At 39.7% G+C, this 26,842-nt stretch overlaps 1 protein-coding gene across 2 annotated transcripts in view; it reads left to right on the forward strand.

The window, feature by feature from the left end:
- si:dkey-49n23.1 (semaphorin-3D) overlaps positions 1 to 26,842 on the forward strand; it is a 92,071-nt gene that overhangs the window by 28,897 nt on the left and 36,332 nt on the right. The window contains exon 2 of one of the 2 annotated variants that reach the window (XM_051393131.1): positions 6,942 to 7,204. In XM_051393131.1, the coding sequence (XP_051249091.1) occupies positions 7,018 to 7,204 (187 nt within the window). In that variant the 5' untranslated portion in view covers positions 6,942 to 7,017. The remainder of the gene's footprint in view (positions 1 to 6,941; positions 7,205 to 26,842) is intronic. The other variant, XM_051393132.1, reaches the window with a different exon arrangement.

Below are 26,842 nucleotides of genomic sequence, written 5' to 3' on the forward strand. Positions count from 1 at the left end.
GATTAAAGAAAGGAAATATAGAGCGGTGAGGAGGAGGACGATAGTTAAAGTTATACATAAAAGAGATTAAACAAGAAAAGGCAGAAGAAGAATTGCTGGGAGTAATGGAGTCGGGTCCGGTGTCCTCCGCTGATAAATCAGCTGGGCACTTAAAATGAGATTTTTCAGTTTCCCCTCAAGTGGCCAGCCACATTTTCACCTCGTCCTCCTGTAAACACAATAAAACTACTTTAATCCCTCGAGCGGCAGCAAGAAACGCCTGCTTTTATTCTCTGGAGCGCTCCAGGGAAAAGGAGGTCAGAGAAAGCATTTGAAGTATTCAGAGGCTCTGAGTTTACAAGGGAAGGTCAAAAGTGTATTCAGTGGTATCGCAGCCAGTGCCTCCCATCATGCATCTGCTCCTGTAGCAGTGATTGTATATATAACCGTAATAGGTGTGTTTTCATTAGTGAATAATCATCTGAATATAAGAATCTGTGTTTACCTTAGAATGAGCCATTTTTAAATTAAGAGGAAGCGGGTCCTTTTCGCTGGAGTCCGCGAAGGCGAGCAGTTAGTTGGTTGCGATCTGCAACTTCACCACTAGATGCCACTCTATCCTACACACTGGTCCTTTAATTTGTGCTTATTTTAATGGAAATTAGTATAAAATAAGTAAGTTTCTCCCTGATGATATGTCCAAGATGTATGTAATGACTGGCATCCAAACCAAAGGCTGTAATAGTTTTTACCTTTTTCTTTAATATTGTTCCCAGTTTCACTTTGATGAGCTGCCACATGTTTTATAGGGTGATATTCCATTACTGAATATAATACTCATACAATCTGTCCACTGTATTGACTTAAGACCTGGAATACACTTTGTATAGCCGTCATTTATTACAGTAAGTAGACTTTAAGGTCTAAAGTACTAAAGGAGCAGTTCTGCCCTCACCTGTTCTATCTTCCAATTAAATTAAAAGTAACTCAATCAAGAAAGTTACAAACCTTTTAAAGAATGAGTAACTTATACTCAAAAGGGTTTTTCCATTAAAATAAACACAAATTAAAGGACCAGAGTGTACAATTCAGTGGCATCTAACAGGGAACTTACAGACTGCAGCCAACTCAATAACAGCTCGCCTTCAACGTGGCGCCTCGGTAGAAGAGGACCTGCTCCAACAGTCAGTCACTTTAACCAACAGGATGAAAAATAAAAATATAAACTGGAATCTTTTGCCACAAAACTCTTTCTTGTGTTAGAGACCAATTCTTTCATATTTAGGAAGTCCATTTTAGACTTTTTATTCTGTCTTTATTTAAACAAACCGTTGGCTCTACTAACATAGGAAGCTCCACACAAAGAGTTGACATTTCTGAGCAAAAACAGTCTATTTCAGGAGTGTTAGAGGATGTAGGTTAGAGGGTCAGTCTGATATCTCTTTATCTTTTATCTGATTATTTTATGTCTTTATTTCCTTTCACTCTTTCTCTGTATTTAACTTCAAATGTCCCCATTTGTCTTTAACTCTCTCATACCGTATCTCTCCATTTACGTACATCTACATCGGGAACAACACAGAACTGAATCGTTCCATTCCTCAGTACATTTAAATGTGTATAATGATGGAAGTCCAGACGCAGCTGAAAACCTGGATGTGGTACAGCTTATTTTGTTTACTCATTGTTTAGCCCCAACCCCCCATGGTGCAACAGGAAGAGAAAATAAAGATGGGTCTAACTGATAGCCATGGGAACCGTTCGCTTTAACAATATCATCACCTCTACTCCGTAAAACTGGAAAAGCTGTAGTTTGTTTGAGACTTTGTGGATGATCAGATGATTCTGTGATTGATATAGTCTTTATTGTCATGTTGGTGAACTTGTGGGAAGCTTCATGACAAACAATGAACAAACATAAACCCTTACCGAGGCTGCAGCTGTGAAAGTTGGAGAATTGTCGGCGGTTTTAGTGGGAAAACATTCTGCTCGGTGTGTTAAAGGTGAAACAAAGGTGACACACTGGTGACTCATGCAGGACGTCACATCCTCCTACGAGGCTGAACGTAGAGGCTGCTCTGGCTGATAGGCTTCCTCTACCCAGCCCCATCTACTCTTGATGTAGCTACTGCAGGTCTTATTTCATGGGTATCAAGGGTGGATGACATCGTTTCAAAGTGTCACATAGTCCAGAATAAAGAACAGATAATCTTAGTCACCAATCGCCATCCTTAAGGCTCACACCAACATTTCAAGATGGAATCACTCGCTGGAATATAAATCTGTGGAAATGTTTCATGTCCATGCTCCCCAGCAGAGACCTGGAGGTAGTTATAAGACAGGAACAGAAGGTACAAACACATCTGCAACAATTTCCCTCAGCCACATTCTGGTGTGTCAGACCTTAAAGGTCCATAGTGTGTAGTGTTTAGTTGAGATTGCAACCCCCTCTCTTCACCCTCCCCTTCCAAGTGCAAATTAAAAACTACAGTGGCCGCAAAAAATGTGAGCGGCCCCATCCGGCGCCAGTGTCTGGTTGGTCCTTTCTGGGTTACTGCTGTCACTGTGATCAAAGTGTAGTTTTAAGATGCACCAAATAACAAACAGCTACCTGTGTGGAAGCTTTATATTCATCCTGAAGACTCCAAAACGTATACGCTGTATCGGGTGTATGGTACATCAAGCAATCTCATCATAGTCGTCTTTTAGTCAGTGTCAGTGAGTGTTCAGATGACCTTCCCGACTAGAGAAAACAAATAACTGAATCTACTCAATCATTTCTATGTAAATGGAGCAATTTGTAGTTGAAGGTAGAAGTGTACAACAACGCTGAATGTATGACTGTGTGTGTGTGTGTGTGTGTGTGTGTGTGTGTGTGTGTGTGTGTATTTAGCTGGGCCTGTGTGACTTGCAGTCGACCTGAATCTGAACCAAAAAAACAACACAAACATACGTAAACAAACTGTCTAATTTTAGTCTCCAAAAGTTGACATGTCCTCATCCGGCTGGCTTCACCACATTGTGTCAGTGAGAGAGAGTACGTATATATGTGTGTGTATATGCGTGCTGGTATGTGTTTGTGTATCTCAAGTTCATATGTGTGTATTAATGTGTGTAATGTCACTAATGTGTATTCGGCAGTGTGTGTGTGTGTGTGTGTGTGTGTGTGTGTGTGTGTGTGTGTGTGTGTTGTGTGTGTGTTGTTTGTGTTGTGTGTGTGTGTGTGTGTGTGTGTGTGTGTGTGTTTGTGTGTGTCTGACCAGCAGACAGACAGAGGAAACAAACGATGAGTTTCCTTCAGGGATTTATTTAAAAACTCTTGTCAACACCCAAGTTTCTTTGGAACAAAGCTAACACACACACACACACACACACACACACACACAAACCCTGAGCGCACGCACACAGATTTACATTTTTTATCAATTGATGTTTTTTCCCGTCACCTTGACTTTGTCTCTTTCACATTTTATTTTCTCTTTCTCTCTATCTGCGACACACACATACACACACACACACACACACACACACACACACACACACACACACACACACACACACACACACACTTTGCATGTCAGATGAGCGGAGAGAGGAAGAGACAGTTTGTTCCTCGTCTGTCTCAATGTTGACGGGTCTGAGGAGGTTGTTTCCTCGAGTCAAGTGTTGAACACAAACGAACAACGCTGATGTGAAACACATGATGTCGTTGTGTTACAGTACAACTTGTCCACAGTTATGTTTCACACGCAGAACGAGTAATAACAGCTATTATTGATTACTCAGACACTGGCGTGGTTTGTTGTTTCACCGCAAGAAGAAGAAACTCTTTCCTTTGTGTCTTCTGGGTTTTGTCATTCAACCCTGAAGCGACAGGTTTACGGTGGTTTCGACTGTAATTTATTCTGTTTATTCTTAACTGCACATAAATGCTACACAGCTTCTTTTCTGTTTAGTTTGTCTTCATTAACCACATTTACGCCATCCTCCTCTTCTTTTTACGTCTCTCTCTGTTTGACATAACCCATAATTACATTCTTTAATTTAGTCTTTCTTCTAATAAACAGAACAAACATATTTGTTCATGTTGCGCTCTCAGAGGATGTGTCATAGAGAACAGTATGGTTAAAACCATAAGACACATGGATGTTTGTGGTGTCTGGCAATCCTTTTAACAGTTTATGGAAATAATAGAGAACATTACAGAAGATAAACTGTCAAAAGCAGGATTAAAGGGGAGTGTTTTTAATTTGAAAGGGTTCTGTCCCAAGGCTTCCATTTGCTGGATTAAAGGTGGATGTTAAAGGCTGTTATTAAGTTATGAGTCAGTTCCGTCTTCCATCATCTTGTTGAATGCTGGAAAAGAAATGGCCTCTTCATTGTCTTCACACTGTATTTAAAACAGTAAACAAGTATAAAAAGAGATCTTGTCTGAGGCATTCTGAATTGAGATCTCCACATTTTGGCACCGGCAGTGTCAGAGTCACGCTGCCGAGTCACAGCGAGGGTAGATAAAAACGCAGAGCAGAAGCCAAGTTAAACCTCCCTGGCTGTCTTTCCTCTCTCAGCAGGCGTCTGTCCAACGTGTTGAGCTCTTTAAATCCTGCTGACAGGATGCTAGCCAGCAAGCCGCCATGACAGATTGTGATAAATTATGGTATGATAACATGGTCAGTTTCTCCTGGAACTGTGCTTGCAAGCTCGGCAAATTACTCTCGCGTTTTGCCACGCCACCTGAAATAATTTCATGGTTTGGGTACTGTTACAGTGGAGGGACTTTCTGTTGCATTGCAGAAAGTTTTCAACTCTACCAACTGGACCACACCACATAGGGCCCGAAGGGGTCAGGAGGCCAGACCAGAGCCGCTGTTTGAAGTGACTGTAAACGGAAAGTAAATTAAAAACTACAAATAGATGCAAAACAACTAGAACGAGATGCAAAATGATAAACTCCTTCAGTCTGGGTGTCTTGCTCCTATGTGGGAGGGGTGGAGGGTCTTTAACATGTCTGTGTCCAGGGGTCGGTTGTCTCATAGTCCATCCATTGGTTGTTCTGTGTCCTCTTTCTGTTTGGGAGTACTCGGGCTCAGCTGACAAGCTCACTGTCTTTCCTCTCTCAGCAGCTTCTTTCTCCTTGCATTTCTCAAACTAACCTCTTAAAACTGGCCCGCCACCGCTGTAGTAAACCGTACAAAATGATAAATTGATCTGTTTCCCTCCTGAACTACATTCCCACATTAACACAGCCTCCCAGTCCTCGCTGCACATTTAGTTCCTGTCTACTAGAGATTTATTCAGGTGGCCGTCAGCATGTAAAGGACACATCCAAAGTGCAGAATAAGTCAATAAAAGCAAAACTATGTTCTTTGGTTTGTTTATTTTGTAAATGTGCAGTGATTCGATTAGACTTTGAATTCGGACTGTTTATTCCTAAACCCCACAACTTACTGGACCCAGTTGGAATTTGAATTGAATTATCTGAGTATCAGATTCATCACCTTGTTTTGGGAAAAGAAGTGCTTTAATGTGTTTTATTCGGGTGTCACATAACCAAACTTAATCGGGTATCAATCTCATTTTTATTTGGTTCATATGATGCAAATAGTCTCTGGGTAGTAGTGCTCTCTCTCCCTGCAAACACTCTCTTCAGATCACCGTCGACAAACAATCTGTCACATTATTTATGGGCTGACTCTGGACTCTCTCTTTGTCTGTCCCAGTTACTCTCTCACTCTGTCTCTCTGTGTGTTTCTGAGTGTTGTGAATGTTTTATAAATGGGACGTCTGGATATTACTAGTGTGGCCAAAAGAACTGCAGTCAGTGTTTTCTCAGATTAAGAGGCTGGTATGGTCAAAATCTGGTCTCTTCCATTATGAATGTAAACGTCTGAAATTCCAGTAATTCCAATTATTTATCTTCAGCCTTTACTGTTTAATTGACTTAATTTACTGGAATCTAGCTTCATCTGACTTTTCACATAACCACACAGCTCAGGAACTTTCCCTTTGATTAACTCTACTTAATTGGCTCTTAAGATTGCTGTTTGGTCCATCAGAGTGAAATATCTCTTATATGCTGTATGTTGGATGGTTTTCCATAAAAGTTTATTTTACATCAATTTATGCACATTTTGAAGGATTGTATTCAGAAAAAAAGAAGAACTAGTTTTAGTCTTTTTATAAAAGGAGTTAATGTGTCTAACTGGAGAATTTTCTGGAATATCTAGTTTTGCAGGAATTTACTTACAAAACAAAGTGATGGACAAATTAAAAGTCTGACCTGATGTTGGTGCAGGATGAAACGCTAAGAGATCACTAAAGTTATTTACAATTTATCCTGAGGGGGACATGGATGTCTGTACCAGATTTCTTTGCAGTCCATCCAATAGTTGTCAAGGTATTTCACTTTGAACCAAAAATGTGAACCTCATGGTGGCGCTGCGGGGGGCAGTAGCTCGATCTGTAGGGACTTGGCTTGGGAACCAGAGAGTCACCGGTTCGAGTGTGGACTGGCAGCTGGAGAGGTGCCTGTTCCACCTCCTGTGCACTGCAGAGGTGCCCTTGAGCAAGGCACCTAACCCCTCACAGCTGCTCACTGCTCCTAAAGTATATAGTAATGTATATAGGATGGGTCAAATGCAGAGGAATTTTGTTTCATGTATGTAAATGCTGTATATACTGTGAAATGATATTAAAGACTGATATTTGATGTTTGATTTGAAAAGGAAATCATCTGGGAACCATGAATGTCTGCACAAAACTTCATGGCAATACACCCCATAGCTGTTGAGATATTTAAGAGATATCTGGGCCAAAGTGCTGAACCAACCAACCAACAGACTGACATAGAGCCAGGCTGCTAGCGTGGCTAAAAAGAAAAGTTGAATCATGTTTCATCAAACACATTTGACATAATATTAATCAGTCTCTCTCCAACTCCCTCTTTGTCATTTTTCTTCCAGTCAGCTGAAGCCCAGAGTGTGATGTGACCAGCTGCTTCGACTTTCTTCCATCTATCTCAGTGAAGATCAATCAGAGATGACAACAGTATTCGCGGCAGCCCTGCAGGCAGCAGGAGGACTCAGAGCCAGAGGGATGAAGTCTCTTCAGATACTGACAGTCTGTCTCCTTCCACTGCTGTGGCTGCAGCCTGCGAACTCCAGCAGTGCTCCAGAAGCCAAAGCCTGGAGCCAAACTGGACCACGACTGCAGCTCTCCCACTCAGGTAGGAAACACATCAACTGCTCTTTCACAGTAAGAGCGCACCGGTTGTTAGGTAGACTGAGGTAACTGTTTCATAAATGAATAATCAAGGTTTTACTTGCACTAAATAAGAATATCAAGGTAGGTACTTCCACACACAAGTTCATTTTCAGCTCAGCAGCAGAAAAACAAAATAATTACTTCTGTAAAAAATCACTACATTGTGAAAGCAACTGTTGCAGAGGTGGGACAAAATTATTGTTAATAAAGTCACAAGTAAGCTTCAAGTCTTTGCTCTTAAATCCCAAGTCATGACTGACATGTCCTAAACAAGTCATTGTACTCAAAACTAATGCCATTTTAACAACACTTTAATGAACAGAAGCACCGTTAGTATTACTCTCACTGGCGCTCAGCAATAAAACATTAGTTCTTCAAGGTTCACTCCTGCAACTTCACTGGATGTTGTCAGATTGGTTCAAACTAAGTGGATTAATTAAGGGGGAATTAAGTGACAACTTTCTGGGAATAAATAGTGTTAATGTTAGTTAATTCAGCAAATGAATTGATTCATGGCACACTTTTTAAATAACATACTTTTTAATCTTTGGGCTTTGGGGAAGGTATCAAGTATTTTCAAGTCCTCAAGTCCAAGTGAAGTCACAAGTCATTGATGTAAAAGTCCAAGTTGAGTCAAGTCTTTTTTTATTTTGTCAAGTCAAGTCTAAAGTCATCAAATTTGTCACTCGAGTATACTCACCTTTTCCAGTGAAGCACAAGGTTACTCACACAACTCCTGCTGATTAAGTAAAGCATGCGTCTGTGTTTATGTTCAAATAGCAGAATCAATTGAGTGGTAGAGTTTTTGATGAAATAGCGACTTAATTAACACAGACAAAACAAAAAAATCCAAACCAAGTGATGGCTCTGCTCAGTTTGAATTCCCAGAGTCTCTGCTGGCCTCAAGTGCATTCTTTTGGTTTTAAAACTCCACACCACCAGGCAAACGTCAGATTGAGTTAAATGTTACTGTCTACACTTTTTGTACTTTCTATTGCCTGCAGTATAACTTCACCCATTAAAACACTTTATGCCTAATTTATAGGTTTTGCGCCCCATTTAAAACAGCAGCATGAATCATGAATGTAATTCGTTTTAGTCACTGTATTGTGGAGCATTTCAGGCTGTTTGTGCTCAGCTTTTCTCTCTCATTTGTGGCTGATTTTTCTACCAGCCGAGAGTAAGAGAGAGCAGCAAACTCAAAAACAGCAGCCTTATAAATGAGAGAAAACTCAGAGACAGAACTGCTCTGTCTACCATGTGTCTTTTCCTTCGATTATTTTCACATGAAAACATGTGTCTTTCATTCTTTCATTTGATTTCCTTTCCTTACTTACTGGTTTGCTGCCCATCAGTTAACATCCCAATTTGTAACAAAAGCTCAGTCAAAAGTGGATTTAAGTTTAGTGATGAAAGTGAAGTGTTATTATTTCCCTGCTGTCGTGATGTCTGAATTTTGGAAAGTCTGCATCCAGTTAAAGGTTTTCAGCGGTAAAGTCATTTTCTCAGTGGACCTATTGCTGTCGGAGCTGGACAGAACTTATAACATATCATAAAGATCAATGAAGTAATGTCTGTCTAACACAGTGTTCAAAGCAATCTGGTGAATGTTCATAGAAATGTTCTCCAACATGCTGTAAAATCACTTTTTCTTTCAGTTTTAGTTAAAGAAAACAGACAACACACAGTAAAACACTTCGTGGGAACAGCAGGAAGGAATAAAATTCGAAATGAACAAATTAACAACATGGTGATGCTCTGTTGATGAGTGCAATGGTGACCCATAAATCTTTAAATCTAATTGAGGCTGTTTCAAACTACCTGCTACTTACTGCCGTCATGGATGACCAGATTCAAGCTTATTTTAGGTCGGACTTGTTGCATTGTTGTTACAGTTGAAGGATACAGAATAGCTCCTTGGCTATTAGATTAACAATGACGATGAGGTTAAAGTGCTGTCGTCATCTTCAAGTTGACACGGTTTACACACATTGGATGAACAGTGTATGAATTATAGAAAGTTTGGTATACGCACTTACCTACAACAAGTTTTTTCTTATGACTTAATATTTTATCATGTCAATTCCTGACTTTATTATCTTCAAGAATATTCAAGGTTTTTTCTAGTAAAATTACAACTTTATTCCCAGAGAATATTCCAGTTTTTTATAGGAATATTATCCCCCTCCCTAGGCTTTGTATTTTTATTTTTTATTTTTTACCTACAATGAGCCTAACACTGCATCATACTCTTACCCTCATACCCTCTTTTAGGGGACAGAAATTTATCAGACAAATTAAAATGAGCATCAGGTAGTTTCACACTGTTTTCTATTTGTGTTTATGATTTAACTCTTCAAATTAAATCTTGTTAAATGAGGTAAGTAGATTAGTTGCTTGTCAGTATACTGTATACTGTATATGCATATAATATATGCAGATGATATAATCTTACTCGCACAGCATGAAAAAAGTAAAAGTTGGTTAAACTGAGGTGATACTAGATATACATCATATCAGACATATTTTGCTTCATAAAACAATTTCCTCAGTTCTCATCCAATGCATTCTTCATCATAAGAGCAGAGTACTGCACAGTGAAGTCCTCAGCCTGTTTCCAGTCTCATTAACACACTTCTTTTTTCCGAATGCTTGCTTCCCACTTGGCAACCAGCAACTCCAGTAGAGCCAACAATTGTTTCCTATCCAGCAGCAATTAGTTCAGGGAGGCTGGTTTCATTGTGTGCTGGTTAGTGAGATGTTTGTGGAGTGAGCAGTCCGCTGAGTGAATGAGTGGACGGATGAATGGAATTACTGAAGCATCCACCGTGTTGTTCTTTACAATTCAGGTTTTGTATCCAAGTGAGAGGGAACGGTTTTGGAAGGATTGCTCATGACGTGACAGGATTACGGCATTCAGAGACATTTAGAAACACTGCATGGATGTTAGTGATACAATGAGTGAGAAAGGAAACTGCAGTTAAATGTCCTGAAAGTTGAAATGTCACTTTGATTGAAAGAGAATTAATACAATATGAGACAAATCATAGAAGTCTGTAGTTTTTTTGTCAATTTATAATATGATTTTTCAGGCTGTAAAATTGAATTTCAACGTCCAGAGATCTGAAGAAAAACTGGACCAAGAATCAGTCTGTGATGTAAATACTGAGAGAAACATTCAAATTCAGTACGCCGTTGGCAGCACCATTACATCAAGTGGAAAATTCCAGATGTCTCATCTATCAGGTTACAGACACTTTCTTGACAGATGTGGCATATTTAGCTGCCAGAATCTATATCTGGGAATTTCATGTGTAATGATATGTGGATTTTTAAAAATGTGTTTGTGTGATAAACCTAAAAGAAGTTTGTTTTCCTTCAACAACCTTTAAATACAATCATTTATCCGATGATTGTTTTCCCTCGAGAGCAGGTTCCATTTCCCCTCAAACAGTCAGTATCTCACCGTGGAGCAAATCTCATGATGTCATACCACTGACATGTGATGGATTACATGGTGAGAGAAACGTGTGTGTGTGTGTGTGTGTGTTACTCGTATTATGAACAGTAGCAGCAGAGTGGTTTTCATTGCAGTAAAGTGAAGCAGTGAACTCCCGTTAATGAAGTCAGACGTGGTTCTCTTGCTGCGTTTGTAGCTGCAGGATCAACAGTAGAGAGACTATTAAGATTTTATAAGGCAGATACTCAGACAGGAGCTTCAGGGGCAATGCACACACACACACACACACACACACACACACACACACACACACACACACTACATACGTACCCTGATAAACAAACTCATCACCTTTTTCTTTCTAAATGTCTTTTAATGCCACTTTTTCTGTGTCATCTCTCAAATGTTTTGTCTGTCTCCATTCACCTCTCTCTTACTTTCTTTCTCTCTCACACACACACACACACACACAGTTCAACACACACACACAGAGGGAAAGTGTGTGTGCGTCACAGCTGACCCAGTGTCTGACCCGAGCTGGAATCCAGAGAGACCAGCCCTCATCCTGCAGGGAGACACACTCTGTTAGCCTTTAACCTGACCAGGAGTGTGTGTGTGGGAGTGTGTGTGTGTGCACATCATTGGCCAGAAGTAAACAGACAAAAACAGACAGACAGATACTAGAGATGGACGGACATATGACATGTTTGAGTTTTACCTGGAATGTGTTTGCGTGTTTGTGTGATTTTTTTTATTTCTGAAATCTGTTCTTTATTATCTGATTTATTATCTGAAAAATGCACTCTGCCAAACATTCATGAACTCCGCCTTTGTCTCACACTCACATTGACACATGCGGACACAAGTTTGGCTCAACGTATACATTCGTTCTCTCTTCCTCACATGAAAAATCATAAATATGAATGTGATCACACAGTTAAACACATGCAGGTGGACATGTGCAGTGTGTGAAATGTAGTCAGTTACTGAATATAAATCACATGGACATTTTTGTATTTACTAATGTTATCCACCAGATTACAAAAAATGTAATCTGACCCCCACTAGAGATAGCCAAAGCTTCATGGGGGTTGCGAAACCTTCTTGATTTTAAGGGGTGTAAAAAACAGTAGGTTCACTTCAGTGAAAAAATGTAAATGTTAGTAAACTGTCCAATAGTACAATGACCAAGCATCAGGGACAGGAAAACACTGAATTTGTCAAAAAAGGAGCCTATTAAGTTGGTGTGATTGTTAGAAATGATAAAACAATACATAATACAGACAGAGAATTGTATAAAACGTTCCCTAAACAGGAAATAATCTGCTCAGAATTCATTCTAATCACTTGTTTTACACAAATTTCTCTCAGTTACTGAGTTCACTGTTTGGGTTCAGTTTTAAATATATAATATGAAATATCCATAAAATACACCACTGAGTCATTTTACTAAATGATAGAAAAGAGGTCCCTTCAGGAAAAAGGTTAGTGAACCACTGATGTAATCTGAATACTTTTGGATTCCTTCCAAACCAAACTTTGATTATATTGCAGCTCATACTCAAAAAATGGACTCAGCCACAGAATCTCTCTTTACATCTTGTAAGAGCCTTGTATTGATTTGTGTTTGTGTATTGTTCCTCCGAGACACAGGGGTTGTGTTTTAAAGGCCGAGGCTGGCTCAAGCAATTTAAGTTAATCACATTTGTTGCTAATTTAGGGAAGAGACAGAGTTTTTAACTGTGCTCAGATACACTTTGTAAGAAAAGAAACGCCTTATGTTACAAACCTTTGGTTAAAGAGTGGAAATCGTTTTTCTGGGTACACGTTTAAACAATTAGCCCAATTAGCAGCCAGATAAGTTCACGGCCAACGGTTGATGGTGATATCCGAGTCACAGTCAGTGTCACCTGCTGTTACTATCCCTCCTGTAATGCTACATCCTGCTGGCTCCACACTGACCCCATGAGCCTGCTTGTTGCTGCCTTGTACCAGAGGAGGGACTGGCTGGAGTACTCTCTGAAAGCAGCTTTTTGTCATCTGGATGCATTTCAGTCGACGTAAACTGTGTGTCCTCAAGTTTAGTGATTTCTCCCTTTAGTGAGATTATTAGGAAATCGACTATTTTTGTGATTTTTTCCTTAAATTGTCTCCTGCAGAGCATACCACCGAATGGTTTCACTTTTATTAAGCACGACTAGATATGACTGCCAGTAATTTGTTGGCCTCTGCTATAAGCCTCATAACCCCCCACTGTTGAAAACCATTGTTGTTGTCAGCACGGTTGTTAGCCGAGTCTGTTGACCATTCAGAGACTGTGTGGCAACTCTGATCTCAATCCACATCCCTGTTTCAAGATCTGTAGAGCCCGAAGAGTTAATAGAGCTTATCATGAAAAAATGTTTCAGAATTTATTATAATCAAATTAAACATTTTGTCCAATGTAATCTGGGCTGATTATATAAATAACATATGTTCTTATATTTTGTAATATGATTTCGCAATCAGTCAGTTACTACCCAACACTGACATGTTTATGTATATGTGAGTATTAAAAGTATTGAAATGCATTTCCCAACATTCTTCAGGTTGTATTTTCCATCCATTCAGTCATCCAGATAAGAAAACACGTTGGTGCTGAGACCCTTTGCCTTTAGTGGAGCTGTAAAGAAGCCAAATCAAATAGGAAAAATGTCCTGAAAGATGTAAATGTTTTCTTTTATTTTCTTAATCTTCACTTCCTCATTCATATCTGTTTTTTCACAGTGCAAAAGTTTAATTTCCTGTTACTAAAACTTAAAAACAGCTGACTTAAAGCCCAGTGTGGGATATGAGATTTAATAATGACACGCTCTGATTGGTAACTTTATTACATTCAGTTTTTTTGTGTGTTTGTTGTTAGTTTAAAGCCCTGTTAAAGGTGCCCTGTGGAGTTTTCTTGTAAACAAAGTTTCTGTTTATGTTCAGCACATTGTGTGAATCCTTGAGGTCTCACAAACACGTTAAACAACAAGTCCTTCCTCATCAAACATTAACAAAGCTCCTGTTTCCTAAACGACCAGTGTGGAGGATTTAGTGGCAGCTAGTGGTGAAGTTACAGATTGCAACTCACTTGAAGACTGCTGGAGTCTGACAGCAGTTGCTCATCATCTCTGTTAGCTCTGTTAGCTCTGACTTCCAGCTCACTGTTTCTGCTACGCTGCTGTGGTCAGTCTGCGGTCAGTGTTGAGGCCACGCCCCCTAAAGTGGCTGGGTATCTGCTGCATTTAGGGGTGCAGTTACAGTGTAAGTATAAGCTGTCATACGCCACTGTAATTAACTCAGGTGTCTCATAGTGATCATTATGCTCTCTGTATGTATGATGTCCTAAATATCTAAATACTCTTTCACCTTTCAATTACTCTCCAGTAGTTGTGAAATCTTTCGAGCTATGTGTCAAAACTCCGCCCGTCTGATGCTCGAGGAAGTTAAAACCAATCAGCGTTACAAGTTCTGACATCAAGTGAACCAGACTGTCCTCATGCAGAGTGACTCCATGTCCAGAGCTGTGTGTTCAGACTGTATCCCCTACAGTCAGATGTATACGTATAAGTGTGTCCGAGTGTGTTTGGCGAGGCGGGTGTATTGTTTCAGGGATGGGCGTCTGTTGGTTTAGAGTGGATTCAACGTCTTTGACAAGAGTTCTTCCTGCTGTTGGTTTTTTGACGCTCAGGTGGAATAAATCCAACAAAAACACGCTGACCTCATGTGGGACTGTGGGATGGGAAGCTTGTAAAGGACACACACAAATAGGAGAGCACTGAAGTGATATCTGTGGCAGTGCAGAGCCAACTTATCTCTCTCACACACACACACACACACACACACACACACACACATTATTTTGATAGCTGGTCTCTCAGACGGATATAAAAACATGAACTGGCACTCATGTACTCTCTGTACGTACAAATATCCAATTATCATTTTGACAGCTGCCTGCACACACACACACACACACACACACACACACACACACACACACACACACACACACAGTCACCCTCACACGCACACATCTGCAGCACACATGTGGTCCAGTCAAAGGTTTGTTAATTTGTCGTTCTTTCCGTTATTAGATAAACTCAAATTCAAGTGTGGCTGCGGGGAATCTGTCAAAGCTGATTTGATTTATTTTGAATGACAACATCCACAAAAACGCCAAACTATCACTGAGGTATGGAGTCGGGAATGTGTGTGTGTGTGTGTGTGTGTGTGTGTGTGTGTGTGTGTGTGTGTGTGTGTGTGTGTGTGTGTGTGTGTGTGTGTGTGTGTGAGAGAGAGTAGGAGAACAAAGAGAGAGAGACAAATGGAGAGAGGTTACGCTCACATACTTACTGTAATGTGACCTGTGTGTGTGTGTGTTCGGTGCAGCCTCCTGGGAGGTGTTGCCTGTACCTTGTGGTGTCATGCTGTGAACCTTGACCTCTGACCCTGCTGTGATTATAGTAAGTAGATTTAGGGAGAAGAAGAGGGAGGGAGGTGGAGAGACGGTCAAAACCAGGAGGCAGAAAAGGAAAGAAGGGAGGAAGAGAGCTGAGAGAGAAAGACAGAACTGAAGGAGACAAGATGGAGGGAAACTTAATGAAAAACTTATGAGGAGAGTGGGAAAAGAAATGTTTTTGGAGGGTAAGGTGTCAATGAAGGAGGCCAGGGAAGAAAAGAAGAGCTGGAAAGGAAGGAAGGAAAGAGGGATGACACATAGGTAGAGGGGTTTCCTGAGGTTAATGAACCTGTCAACCACCTGAGACGAAACAGAGCGGGTCAGAGAGGGTTAAAACTGCTGTTCATTAAAACTGTGTGTGTGTGTGTGTGTGTGTGTGTGTGTGTGTGTGTGTGTGTGTGTGTGTGTGTGTGTGAACAGAATAAAGAAGTAAGATGAGAGGTAAAAATGGATTTGGATTGAATTTTAATTTGCTTGAATTTTATTTTAATTGATATCTATAGTAACAAGCCTCATTATTAATATTTATTTATTGAAAATATTTAATTATAGAATAATTTTTTCTGACTTTCTCTCAGTTTTTCATTGTTAGAAGGTAGAAACTTTGCTGTATCTCCAGTTTGTTTCCCTACAGAGGGGAATGAGGGAGGAGCATTGTTTCAGGTAAATCGTACTGAAGTAAGAGGCTTATGTTTATAGTATAGTTTATTTAGAAATCCCCAGATGGTTGGTACGCGCTGTGATCTCTGATTGTCTGGTATTGCAAGACTAACATCAGTAAGGTAGAAATCAGTGTGTCAATTGGACTAAAATAGGTCCTGGGACCTGTTATGGAGTACACCAGCAGAGGTCCAAAAACTGAACCTGCTAGAGGGGTTTGAGGGCATCAAAGCAGCAGAGTGAAGTTATTTGCACTGGTAGAAGTAGTGTCTAATGTTGAAATCCAAATATGGTTGTAAAAACAGTATCAGTACAATAACAATAATGTGTAGCTTAGAATTTTTTTTTTTTGTTTGTTTGTTGTTATACACAATATTTTATTAAATTTTTCTCTATATTTGTATTAATACTGATCTTACTTTACTATTCTAATTTACAGTCACTGTTTTTTTTATTACTGTCATTTAATTGGTCTGTGTTGCATACCAGTTAAAGAAGGAGAGAGTGAGGGGGATGTGCACACACACACACACACACACACACACACACACACACTGTCACTGGTTAACGTCGCACAGTGGGAAGCTGACAGACGCCCTCGATCTTTAACTCGTTACCAGATAAGAGACGGTGGTTACAGATAGCAGCAGATTAAAGCTTGTAGTTAGAGGAGCTACGTGTACTGATTGCATGGCTTACATCTCACACACACACACACCACACACACACACACACACACACACACACACACACACACACACACTTTCCCATGGTTACCTGCAGGGAGGTTTTTATACGCTGCAGTTCTCACAGTCAGATTTGGTTTTGGGGGTCAGAAGTCTTGAGTTTTTTACCGTTCTAAAGCTTGTCAGCGGTTGAGGGAGGACTGTTGATTTCAGCTGCTACACTCGTGCAGAGTGATTAAAGACACACACACACACACACACACACACACACACACACACACACACACACACACACACACACACTGCTCTGCTTGACTTACCTTGACACCTCGCTCTGTTTCACCCCAGGTGTTTACCAAACACTCTGTAGCACTTCAACCTCCTTAAAAGTGTCTGATGCCTGAGTGAGACTGTCCAGCAGATACAGTAACATTTTCCCACAGAGCTCTGATGATATTGGATTGACCTCAACATATCTACACGTTTCTGCCAAAGACAATTAGATTTTATCAGACACAATAAACAGCCAGATTTAAATCCAAATCTCAAGAGTTTGTTTTCAGCCACAGAATTAAAATGAGATGTCTTGTCTCTTCTCGTTGTCCTCAGTACAGAGGCAGCACCACGATGCGATTTAGCTTAGGTTAGCATAGCTGAGCTAAAGCACTGAAACCAGTGTGAAATAGCTAGCCTAGCTCCATTAAAGGTGGATTTTAAGCAATATTTACTAGTGCTGTGGTGTATTTGTATTGCTGCTGATTACCTGAAGTCTTTTTTTACTAGCTTGGTAACATTTTTCTGAATGAGGCAGCCTTACTGTATCACTGTTGATTGCACTGATGACGAAATCTAACAAACTCGAGACAGTGACTGCACGCAGCGTTCCAGGAGTCCTGTCCTCGAGTAATTCTTGATGTATTGGTGTCTACGTTTCCAGTTAACAAGATGCAATATGAGAACGAGCTCATTCTGGAGCTGTGGGGAGGTATTTGTGCTAAGCTAAGCTAAACATGTCTCGCACATCATGAACACATCTCATTACTGAACACACAGAGATGAAGCTGATATCAATGCGAGCCCATACCCAGGCCGTAACGGGTCAGTATGAACAGTGTCAGCAATCAGGAACAACCAGGCTACATTCCTGCAGTGATGTCAGTTAATGAGCAGACATTTGAAGGGAATGTAAGAGTTCATCAACCTCTCTGTCGCTTCTTCCCACAAACAGACACGAGGAAGAAAAGAGAGTTTCAGAGCGGCCTGTAGAAAGAGCCGTTGGGTCCCTGAAGACTCCTGAAGGAGAGCTCCTCGTTCACACACAAAGTCTCATCTAAGAAAGGAAGTTGTTTTCAGCGTTGTCTCTATCACCCTGATTAGTAATAGTTGTTTTTATCTTGCACACTATATTCTCTCTCCTTCATATTGCTACATACATTCAACCACTTACGTCAGCTCTGCAGCACTTATGGAGCGATAAAGCCGAGCCTCTTCAGAAAACGTCTGTTGGCAGGATGCAGCGTGGTTTCACACCAGAGGAGATAAAACTGTTTATTTTTGTATGAAAACACACATCACGACTTTCTGCGTTCTTTCCTCTCTCCTTTTCCTTGTATGTACATTTTCTGAGCGCCGTTTAGAGAAGAGTTCAGCCTGCCATGTAAAGCACGCAGGCAATATATGTGATTAATGTAACTGCTGTCGAAGGTAAAGTATTTCAACCAACTATTGCTCTTAAAGCTTAGAGCTGAAATTACTCCGCCTGCGTCCAACACACAGCGGCAGCCATCAAAAACCTTCCTCGTAATGCGGCAGTACCCTCCTACTCTTTCTGTAAACGTTGCAGCAATAACTGAAAAGAATTATTGATGTCCGTTCTTTATCTCCAGAGCAGAGTTGCATTACTTTGCTGATAAGGAACCGATGCTGTCAGTGTCAGAGCGTCCGTCCAGCAGAAAGTTATTGCAGCTGCACTGTTAGTTAGTATTCCTCATTAGGATGTATGAGGAAGGCCCGTATGGCCCTTATGGCTGTTGGCTTGTATCCATCTTCTTGCCCATTAAAATCCAAAGTAGACTCAGTGGTCCCAGTAGGAGGAGAGTGGCAGCATCTTCCCTGTGACAGGAAGTGCCCCGTTTTATAGGAAATGTGGTTTTAATTTTGGGGAACACACGATCCTACAATCCCACACCTTATAAAGTAAACTCCAAATCACTTCCTTTCCTCTCCTTTCATCTGTTTCCATAATTACAATGTTGAGAAGCTGCCACTCTCCACTGCTTTACGTTTAAGATGTCGTTTATTCAGCGAGACGGCGGTTTTGTGTTTGTGGGTTAATGTCTCTCCTGTATCTCTTGAGTTTCTGCTCTCTGTGGCTCTGTAACGTTGATTATCTTCTAGCCTGAGATTTATCTGTTCTACTGATGGGGGTCACAGCCTCCTGGCACTGGTAACACTGTGATATATTTCACAGTGGAATGAGAGAAAGTCACAGAATCTAAATTATAGTAGTTTATTGATGATTCTGCCGGAGTTCCACAGACAATCAGATAACATATTATATAAAGGTGTAATAAGTATTAGTTAATAGGTTATAAGGACATTATCAGATGCTTAATTAGCAACAAAAAGCATAGTTAACGGTTAATTATGCTATATAAAGGGTTTATTAACCTTAATAAGCATTGTTCGAACCCAAAAAGCATAGTTAACCGTTAATAAAACATAATTATCCTTTAATAAATAATGAATAACAAAACATCAAACAACAGAGACTGTTGACTTACAACAAACTAACAAACACCTTAATATAAACTGAACTGGTAGATTATTATTTATTAATCTACTGATAAAACCTGTTTGTGTAGTTTATTAAATATTAGGTTACTATTAAGGTAACAGTTCAAATACCACATATCAATCTTAACTTTATCCCGCAACAACAAAAACTATTAAATTTCTTTTAACTGAACCAAAGTACATTTTTACTACTTCTCCAAACAAGAAGTGATGAAATGATTTATGATTTTGTCATGAGTTGTAGCTTGTGGGTCATAACAAGTTGTTGCCTGCTGAAGATGATTTGTGGTTTCAGTATCAGGGAGAGGTTGTGGTTTGGACCCTGACAGCGAAGCAGACTTCAACACCACAAAGCTTAGTGTGTGTGTGGGGTGTTTCCATTATGTGTGTCCAGAAACCTCTTATATGATGCATTATACAGGGTGTATAATACATAATGCACACACTTCCATCTCTAAAACCATTGGTCCTGTTGAGTTTTGTGTTTGTGCATCAGGTTCACATCCACAGTTTCACCACAGTGTTTGATTTAATGCAGTTTTCCGTATCGTTAGTCATAATTCATGCGAGTCCTGGAGAGATTCATGTTTGTTCAAATGTCCGAGGCTGGCAGACAATAAAAAAGTTGTTAGATGAATCAGGTGTGTTGCCTTCAGTTGTGTAACAGGTCAAAGGTTCAGAGCCTCTGTGTGTGGTAGACAGTTTTTTAAGAATTTGAGATCTTTTAATCTTGTGGGTGCAATCTGCGTCAATAACATCAGGAACAATCAGGTGACTGTTTCTGGATGTGAATGCAGCGAGGAAGGAAGAACATTGTTGAGATTTGGGAAATAAGCCAAACGGTATTGTGTTGGATGGAGAGATATCAGTGTGGAGCTGGAAGCCTGCACGTCAGACAAGTCTTCTGTATTTTCATTATTACTCACTACTGAAACAAAAACATATTCTGAAGGAGAGATCAGAGTGGGAGGTCAGTTATAAAATAAAAACAGTTGGATTGCTCCAAAAGTTAGATTTATGCTAAAATGTGCAGCATGAGGTCACCATCAAAACGAAATGAATGGGGCTTTAATATTAAAATACTGTCAAAATATTTACATTTTGGCATTTATTGTTAAATGTCTGTATTTTTCTTGTCTTTACAACCTGTAAGATGAAACCAGTTAAGCTGTGCTAGCTCATGTAATAAAGATTGTGGAATGATATAAATAAACATTTTTAAGATTAATATTCTGATGATATATCTATGTATATACATATATATATTTATATATATGTATATATGGAAAACTAGCAGTTAATTTGATTAATGTCCTTTTCATAAAGTTTGCTGTTGTGAATATTTATAATACAGTTCTTCATTCTACGTCCAGGAAACCTTTCATTAATCGAAGTAGGAGCTTGAGTATATTATCAGAAATTTTAAACTAATAAACAAAGATAGGAGACAGATATCAGAGGGATGTTTAAGACATAAAAACTGAGTAAAGCGTCATTGATAATCAATGTCACTGCTGAAAGTGGAGACGATTGTGTGCTGTGATTCAGAGCAGACACTGGAGCTTTGTACTGAACTCGTCTGTGTTTTCTGTCTGCAAAAAAACCCAGTGGACACAGTAACAGAGCTCATATTCATACGATGGAAAGGGAATCTCCGTCTGGGTTCACATTGTGTTTTATAGACGTGGGCTCGTGTCGGCGTCCATGTGGCTCCGCAGTCCACACATTCTTACTGTCAGCTGTTTGAATCCAGCTTTCTCCTTCTTCCTGTTTGTCTGCTGTACAGTATTGTTCTGCATCTCTTCAGGATCCTGCTGTGGGATCTTTAAAATACTCCTGTTGGTTCTTCACAACCCTGCTGCCTGTTAGAGCTTACTGTATTAAGTTGCACGAGTCTCACAGGCTAACACCCTTTAAAAGAGAAGATAAGTTATTGTAATTTACCGTAACATCAAAGAATAATGTTACACGTGGAAAATTAACATAGCATACGTTGGCTAGTTAACGACAGTTTCACCTACAGTATATGCAACTCACTTTAATCTACTTACGGAGGTTAGGTGAGGAGTTTTTAAAAGTGATTTATAGATGTCAGTGTTTTTTGGAGGCACTTCATCATGTAACTTTTGACTATTTTAGATTTTGGTACAGAGATATAAACATAGTTCATCTGGTATCAGACTTAATTGAGGTGCTGGAGTACTTTTGGAATGGATTTATTATATTATAAATTACTGTTAACATGACACATTTAAAGGATTATTTAACAAGTTTATAAACTAAACATGCAAAGAGTTTATCCTTATTGGTAAAAGTTAAGTTAAAGCAAATGATAAAAAGCCTTGTAGTGTTAAAGTATGGGCTAGAAACTGCAGCTAAAATAACTTTTTGCATAAGAAAAAACAGATCAACCTGGTTCATCAGAGCAAAAATGCCAACAAGGCCGCAATTGTTCCTGACATCAGTCGGTCTGACAGGGGAAATTAAGGATAAATAAATGTGACCTGACCGTAGAGATAATAGCTGGTTAAGTTATTTCTCCGTCTGAAGCAGTTTGGAAGTTTAGAGCCTCCTCCAAATTCTGAAACTTGATATATTAAATGCCGGCAGTTATCTGTGTCAAGGTTCAAAGGGAAACTCTTTAACGGTGATTTAGAGCTGCGAGCCACGCAGAGAGAGGCCATCGAGTGAGCAGCTGAAATGAAGAGGATGTGAGAAGTGATGCTGATGCCTCGCTGGAGAAAGATCAAATACATTTAAAGATAAATGATCAAAAAGGAATTAGCTGCAAAATTGCCCTATTTCTGTTCTGTAGTTCACACACACACACACACACACACACACACACACACACACACACATACACACACACTCTTCCTAATCATTTAATTGTTTATGTTTATGTTTGAATTTTGGCCATGGTTGTGTCCAAGAGTCTATCTGCAAGTTGTGTGTGTGTGTGTGTGTGTGTGTGTGTGTGTGTGTGTGTGTGTGTGTGTGTGTGTGTGTGTGTGTGTGTGTGTGTGTGTGTGTGTATGTGAACTGGAGACTCTGGAAGGAGAAATGGAGGCCGCCGCTGACTTTGTCAGATGAGTCATCATTCTCTGTCCTTCAGATAATCCTTCTCCTCATCCATCTTCTGTCTCCTACTTAAAGAAGAAAAAACCATTTGCTCCTTGTTGTATAATACATCAGAGTCATACACGAACCATCTGCTCTGTCTGCTCCACCTTGTAAATTGTTTTAGTCTCTTCATAAGTGAAATTTGGTGCTTGATCTCATGGAGTAATGCTGGCAGGGTTTGGACTGTGTGGATCACTCTGGGATGCAGGGACGTTGGGCTGATGGACAGTTTATAGTCTATAGCAAATATTTACTCAGTCTGACACAAATATTTTGCACTAAATATATATTTCTCAAATTTTGCATGGAATTTACAGACACTATGTAAATGAGAGGAGGCGCAGTTTTGTGTCCAAAACGCGAATCGTTAGTTTAACAGTTTGACATCTGCGGAAATGAACTTGGATATAGGAGATGCTGATAGTAGGTTAATGTGTTGGACAGAAGGATATTTGCCTACTAAACCGTCATCAGGAGCAGGTGGAGGTGTCAGAAAGCATTAATCAGGGTGATTATGTCTTTAAACAGTTTCAGTTCTTTTAGACCAGAGGTCAGAGGTCTGGTGTTGATAACAAATGATTCCTCAGGTGTCTTTAAGATGTTTGAGTATTGTATGTTGTCCATTAATAATTTCCTTTTTTTAATATCAGTTATATTTTTTAATTTGTTATAAAATGTTCGGACACATTTAACTTGTACTTCCTGAGTGTGTGTTTTCATTATTGTAGCTTGTGTTTCCTCCTTGTTTCTCCTCACTAAGCTGAAGATGATGGCAGGTTGAAGAGGGCCCCTCACTCTCCTCTGTCAATTTGTGTGGTCCATCACTTTGATTTTGGTTTCCCAGGCAACCACTTTTAATAAGCATTGTAACTGTAGAGACTTCTTTCATTTGAGACTCTTCAGAGAAGAAAAGAAACTGAATAAAAAGTGAAGTGGAAGTAAAGAAAAAAAGCACAAGGGGAAGGTTTTTTCTTTTTATCTCCTCTTGTCTGAATCCACATTTATATCCAGAGGTTTATTAAGGAAGGAAGAAAAGACTTTGTCTTGTTTGTTTCTTTAGTTCCTTACAGTAGACCACAGATCTGATGCTGTGAGGGGAAGTGAAGAGGAGAAAGAAGAGAATTACAAGAAGAGGGAGTGAGGTAATGGGGAGAAATACAGGACAAGGTGCCTCAGGGAGGAATTTGAAGGTTGAGATTGTGTCAGTGAACCTGAAAGAGGGCTGGAGGTGGGTGGGCTGAATAAAAACAGAGAGGGTTGAAGGAGTCAGTGAAGAGCGGAGATGAGTGTTTGAGTGGTATTACTTTCAGGTGAGAGGGAAAGACAGAGTACTTCAGGCACCAAGCCAACAGTCCTTAAGTTTGTCCAACTGTTGTGTCTAGTTGTCCCTTATTGGCTGAATCAGAATGATAAATTCACTAAATCGGTTTTCTTCTTCTTCCAAAGCAAAACACCACATCCTGACTACGCATCATCAAAGAAAACTAGAATATTTGCATTTCCTATCAGTTGCTGTCACAGCTGCAAGAAGTGTTTGTGATTCACATCTGAAGATACCACCCAAAATAGGTCGTAATTGAATGCTGTGTTCAAAAGATAAAAAGAGATAATGGTCCAAGAAACGTACGGAAGAACAAAAAGAACAATAAGCAAACTAAAGACTGAAGATAACAAGACTTTTGAAATAAAGTAAATACTAATAATATCATTATTGTTGCTATTATATGAATGAAATAGACAGTACAGACCTCTGACCTGCATTTACAGCACTGACCTATGCCCTATATCTACAGCACTGACCTCTGTCCTGTACATATTATTGTCAGAATTCTGACAAGCGACCATTTTGTGGTTAGGAATGAGGTCTTGCTATGATATTCTTTGGATGAGGGTCAGTGCTGACAGGAACATACATGTGCCATCAACTGCAGTCTTTGGGTGTGTTCAAGTGCAAAATGTGAAGTAATGTGAGTTTAGACTTTAAGGGTCAGCTTGATGTGTCAGGGTCTTAGACCAGACAGCTCAGGTTGGAAAGATTAACCCCTCTTAAGCCTTTTGTCTTCTTTTTTAAATATTTGATGATGCATGATCTGCTGAATGGTTTTGAAGGGATATTTGTGGTTTTGCACTTTGGAAGGAATTTACTGGTTTCCATTCAGTAAATATTATGTATAAATATGGTTATCACTCCATCCTGAAAACAGAGGGAAGCTTTTAACTGCTCAAAACTGTGCTTCAGTCCACCCAGAGAATGAAGCAATAAGAAAATAATTTGGTACAAAACTGAACCAATATACACTTTTTTATCCAACGTGACTTAAATTATGGATAAAAGTAGACTGTGTTCAAAGAATGTTGCAGAGGAAATTAAGCTCACCATTTATAGCCTACATAACTTGTTTAATTGCATTTTGTAGTCAGTAAAACCTTTCATCCAGAAAGCAGCCGTGTGAGTGACGTAAGGAGTGTTGAAGGGAAGAGGTGATGGAGGAAGAAAAGAGGCTTAACACTGTTTCAAACATTTAGCTAGCAAAATACACAGGCCTTGTAAGTTATTGATACTCTGACATTTACGTTTGCTGACCCAAGATGGTTGACGTCTTTGACTTCATCTAAGTGTCAGCTAGCGGCCTGCTACTGGATCCGCTATGAAAAACAAACATCGTCTACCACCCAGACCAGGAAGTGTTTAGACTGGGGTTGAAACATGAGCCGTCCTGGAAAGGGATCCATCGCCGAGCTTCAATCAGTCAAACTTTATTTACATAGCACATTTCCACAGACTGACCACAACAGAAACATGAGAACATCTGGACTGTAGCAGCTAACAGGTAGCAGCTAGAGTTGAGGTTTCATTTTGGCCCCATCATTGACTCAACAAACAGCTTTATTTGAATAAAACACAAAGTTATGAAAAGAACAATGTTAACTAAAGCACTGATTAAGATACAAGATAAAGATATATATAAGCCAGAAATTCAGCTAAGATTAAAAGAAAGAAAAGAAAGAAATAACACAAAGTAAATAAAATGACTTAAAGGTCCAAGTTAAACTCTGTGAGTCCTTCGCTCAGAGGAAGCCTAAATGTTCTTCTGGATGATGGTTTAGTCCGGATGTGTCCTGGCAGTGCTGTCAAATAAACCGAGAGGAGGAGAAGGGAGACATTGCTACCTGAATTCATTAGAACAACAAACAGACGAGTTCAGTTTCAGACCTCACCAGGAATTACGTGTTACTCTATACCTCGCTCGTATTACCAGGAAAACAACTCAGAGGAGGTAGCCTTGAGGAGGCGAGGTCCAATTAAGTTGGACTGCTGGTTAAACTACATATTTAATGCATTCATGATACAGGTTAGTTCCCCCAGACACCAGTGCGGGCCCATCTGAACCATTTGTCCAGCTGAAGCTTTGACTTCAGACTTCACTATGAACCTTCACTTGCTAGACTGTTTAAACCTGGTGCCCCAAACAGCTGCAACAAGTAGACAGTATTTTATCAGCCTATTAATCTATAACAGATCTATTAACTCCCATAAGTCCCAGTCCAGTGCAGTTTTACTGACTCTCGTGCTTTCCTCAATCTTTTTACATTCATCTTTCATCTTAATTGACTGAAACCTGAAGTAGAACCACATGCTTTAGGTTATATGTCAGAAACCTGCATTGCTAAGCTTATTGTATTAAAACCCAGAACCATAAATATAAAATATAAGATAAAAACATTAATATAAGGTCCAGTGTGAAACATTTGGGAGGAGTTATTGGCAGAAATGTAATATAATATTCATAGATATGTTTTCATTAGTTTATAACCACCTGCAAATAAGAATGGTTGTGTTTTTGTTATCTTAGAATGACACGTTTTTATCTACAGATGCTCCATGGAGTCCGACATGTTGAACCGCCATATTCTACGGTAGCCTACAATGGACAAACCAAACACTGGCTCTAAATAGATCGATTTTTCTTTGTTTCTTTGAGGCCACCAAGTTTCTCCTACACAATAAATAGTGTTTAAAGAGTCAAATAACCTAAAAAAACCACAAAAATACAGCGATTACTTACAAAGCTTGTTGCCAGAGCAAAACCACTAATCACACCCAGTCTGTTGGAATTAATTACATTCATCGCAAACCTGGTGTGACCGGGCTTACCACAATGTTCGTTCTATCCGAGTTACTGCTCAGATATTTGGTGTAAAAAGGGTATCAATGATATAAAGAACATCAGGAGTTCAGATTTTCTCCCCAGATAATTAAACAATGTAATAAATCTCAGGCTCAGCTAACGTGGAGCCACTAATGGTAACAACCTGGTTCAAATGGCCTTGAAAACCATCTTTGTCTTGCACAACAGCCTTAAGAATCAAGCCACAGAGGACAACCACTAA

Source organism: Dicentrarchus labrax, unplaced genomic scaffold, assembly GCF_905237075.1.
Source record: "Dicentrarchus labrax unplaced genomic scaffold, dlabrax2021, whole genome shotgun sequence".
NCBI lineage: Eukaryota > Metazoa > Chordata > Actinopteri > Moronidae > Dicentrarchus > Dicentrarchus labrax.